This window comes from Malus domestica, chromosome 14, assembly GCF_042453785.1.
Source record: "Malus domestica chromosome 14, GDT2T_hap1".
NCBI classification, from domain to species: Eukaryota; Viridiplantae; Streptophyta; class Magnoliopsida; order Rosales; family Rosaceae; genus Malus; species Malus domestica.
The window spans coordinates 218,200-221,465 of NC_091674.1; the positions used below are offsets into that span (position 1 = coordinate 218,200).

Genomic DNA, 3,266 nt, shown 5'->3' on the forward strand with positions numbered 1-3,266 from the left:
AGCATATATGTGCTACCGTTATGGTTTCAAGAGCCATTGGTTGCGCATTTGTTGAGTTTTCACTCAAGGTGTAGTTAAGTATCATTCACATGGTCAGAAGATTAAGACCAATTTTGCTCAAGTGGAGAATCCCGAAGATACTATCCTGTACATTTCTAACTTTCAGGAGGTATCTGCCTAATGGAAGATTAGATTTTTAGACATGGGCCTATATGTTGGCCGAATTCTCCCTTTTGGTGAATTCTATATGTTTTTGTGGTTTAAGTTTTTAACAATCTCCTTTGTTTTGATTATTTGTTTGCTATTTGTTTTAAGTATTTGGATATTAATTTATAGATATTATTTCGCAAATGATTAATTGAAGGAATAAATTTTACTTTTGTATTTTTTAATTGTGTTAGTTGAAGTTAGGTTAAGGACATGTAACACTCAATTAAACAAGGCACAAAACGTCACAGACAATTTTGGATGTAAAAGATTTTGACTCAAATTTTAAATTAAATAATGTGTTACCAATAAAAAATAAATACGTTAATCAATATTTAATTAACAATTAAATCATAAAAACCACATCATTATTTTTTTTTAGTTTAACAATTTAGTGTTCTTAACATTAAAAAAAAAACAAAAATTATGACTCTCAACTGCTTGAACACATGTAAGCAGATCATAAAGGGAGAAGTCCCCCAGAAGATACCCACAGAAAAAATCAGAGCATTGAGCAATGGAATTCCCAAATCAAAGAAACCATCATCACCGTCATCATGATCAGAGGGACGAGGAAGCAAGAGAGAATTACCCACCACCGGGAACTAGGCTGTCTCCTTTTGATCAACCTCCACCTCCTCCAAGACCTTCCTACTATGGAGAGGATCAACATCCACCACCACCACCACCACCTTCCTACTACAGAGAAGATCAACCACCACCGGATTCATACTACGAAGCAGATAGACCACCACCGACCCGTGTGAGCCATGTGTCCCACTCTTCCCATGGTTTTGCACCTCCAAGTCCACCCTCCCAACCCGAAGGCTTTCTCCACCACCCACCACCAGTGCAGAATTACAACTACCCATCGTCACAAGCTACTCCAAGTCCACCGCCTGTTACCGTGCACCATGTTGCTCACCAATTTCACCATGAGTCCCCTGCTGCTCAGTTTGGCACTGAAACCCATCAGACTTCTCATTTGCCCTCTTCCTCTCCCCACAACTCTTACCTCTCGAACAAGCCCACTTTCAGAATCTTCTCAAAGGCCGATCCCAATTTCTCTCTCAGCATCAGAGAGGGCAAGGTCATTCTTGCCCGATCCCAACCAACCGATGACTTCCAGGTCTCTAGCCTCTCTCTCCTGACCTCTATTTGATTTAATTATTTTCTCCCTTGCGTGTGAATGTGATTGAATTTGCTAATTCTTGTTGGATTGGATTGGATTGTAGCTGTGGTACAAAGACGAGAAGTACAGTACACAGGTGAAGGACGAAGAGCGCTTCCCTTCCTTTGCTCTCATCAACAAAGCCACTGGCCACGCCCTGAAGCATTCCATCGGAGCCACTCAGCCTGTATGGTTCCTGTTTCCAAAACTCTATAATTTGCTGAATGTTGTTCAGACTTGTCAAGATTGGTGTTTTTTTTTATGGTTCCGTGTATTTTGTTTGCCATTGCTAATGGTAACATTGCAGGTCTAGCAGTTGTTTAATATGTTACAAACTTGGACACTTGTGGAGTTCAAAGCCTTTCTCTTTAAGTTTTTGCTTTTCCTGCTCAACATTCTTTCTTTGATTGGTATATATGCCTTGCTCTGTGTTTGAGACTTGCAAAAGTACAAATTTCTATGAAAAAACAGAAATTTATGAGCGGTAGAAAAAGTCTCTTCACAAATACCCCTAGTCTTGTGCACATGCAAATTATATTCCTTGTGATTCTAAATTTTTCATTGCTTTTTGTGGAGCCTAGAGATGCTATGAGTTTTAAACAATCAATAGTAAATCTGTCTTGTTTCATCTTGCAGGTGCAGTTGAGACCTTATAATCCCGATGATCTTGATGAGTCTCTACTGTGGACTGAGAGTGCGGACTTAGGTGACGGTTTCAGAACTGTTAGGATGGTTAATAACATTCACCTTAATCTGGATGCTTATCATGGTGACAAGAAATCTGGGGGTGTTCATGATGGCACTACCATAGTTGTGTGGAATAAAAATAAAGGAGATAACCAGAGATGGAAGATTGTACCCAACTGTAAGTTGTCTACATATAACTCGAAAGACCAAACAATTTCCTTGCAGAGTTTTCATTTGCTTACTTCCATCTTTGGATTTCTTAATGGTTTTCCCGAGCAATGTTATCTCCCATTAAGTCATAAGATTCCTAATAACTAATTTCTTTCCCTTTTAATGATGCTAAATGCAGGATCCTTTTGCAGTAATGCTGCTATGAGTTATTGCAACATCACGTGCATAAAAAAGTGTTAAAGTTTGGAAGACTTCTACTTCTCATGGTGAGGGATTTGAGTTTTAAGTTTGTTGGTGTGAAACTATTAATGTGTGTTTAAGTGTCAAACTGTCAACTACTACTACTGTGGCTCATATTTATTATGTGTTATCGAAAATAGAGGGTTGATTATGTCTTTATAATCTATTGAAATAATTATCTACTAATTTTCAACAATTTGTGCAATGCCTAAAGTTTTTCGCTGTCATTATTACTTGTTTCTTTACTTAGGATGCTTTTAGTTACACCTCAGAGGTATCAATCATAGAGGCATAGGTTGAGTGTAGCGCGTAAAAGATACGTATTGAATTCTTGAGGTGCGATTGCACTTGATTATGGATCACACTATAACAAATGTTCCTTGGGCCCGCCCAAGTGCATGCGCTTGGGTTGCCTAAATCTCTCCTAAACCAGTGGTTCCCAAGGTTCGGTTGAACCACAACAACCAAGGTCTTGTGACTGGAACAGTTTGGGTTAGTAGGAGCTCATGCAGGCAGACTATTGAAATTTTCAGCAAATGGGTAGTGAAGGTACGGGCCTCATGAGATTTTTTTTTAAATTTGATGCTTACCCAATTAGGTTAGTAAATTTTTCTGTTTATGGTTTGTCTCTAACGTATGAGAAATTATGGTGTTGAATCAAGAAAGATGATCTTTCAATTACTGAGTGTCGGGTCTGTCTTTTCTTTGAATTCTTTTCCCTTTTGAAGTTAATGTAGTAGAAAATGTCATGAGATGAAACCATGCTCTGGAATGTGTTCGTTCTCTGTTT

The 3,266-nt window shown here is 38.5% G+C and overlaps 1 protein-coding gene across 1 annotated transcript; it reads left to right on the top strand.

The window, feature by feature from the left end:
- The first annotated feature begins 592 nt into the window (after positions 1-592).
- On the top strand, positions 593-2,672 carry LOC103453870 (ricin B-like lectin EULS3). The gene is made up of 4 exons (XM_008393452.4): positions 593-1,336; positions 1,443-1,565; positions 2,015-2,243; positions 2,415-2,672. Coding segments are annotated over exons 1-4 (966 nt in total). The 5' UTR covers positions 593-724; the 3' UTR covers positions 2,417-2,672.
- The last annotated feature ends 594 nt before the right edge of the window (positions 2,673-3,266 follow it).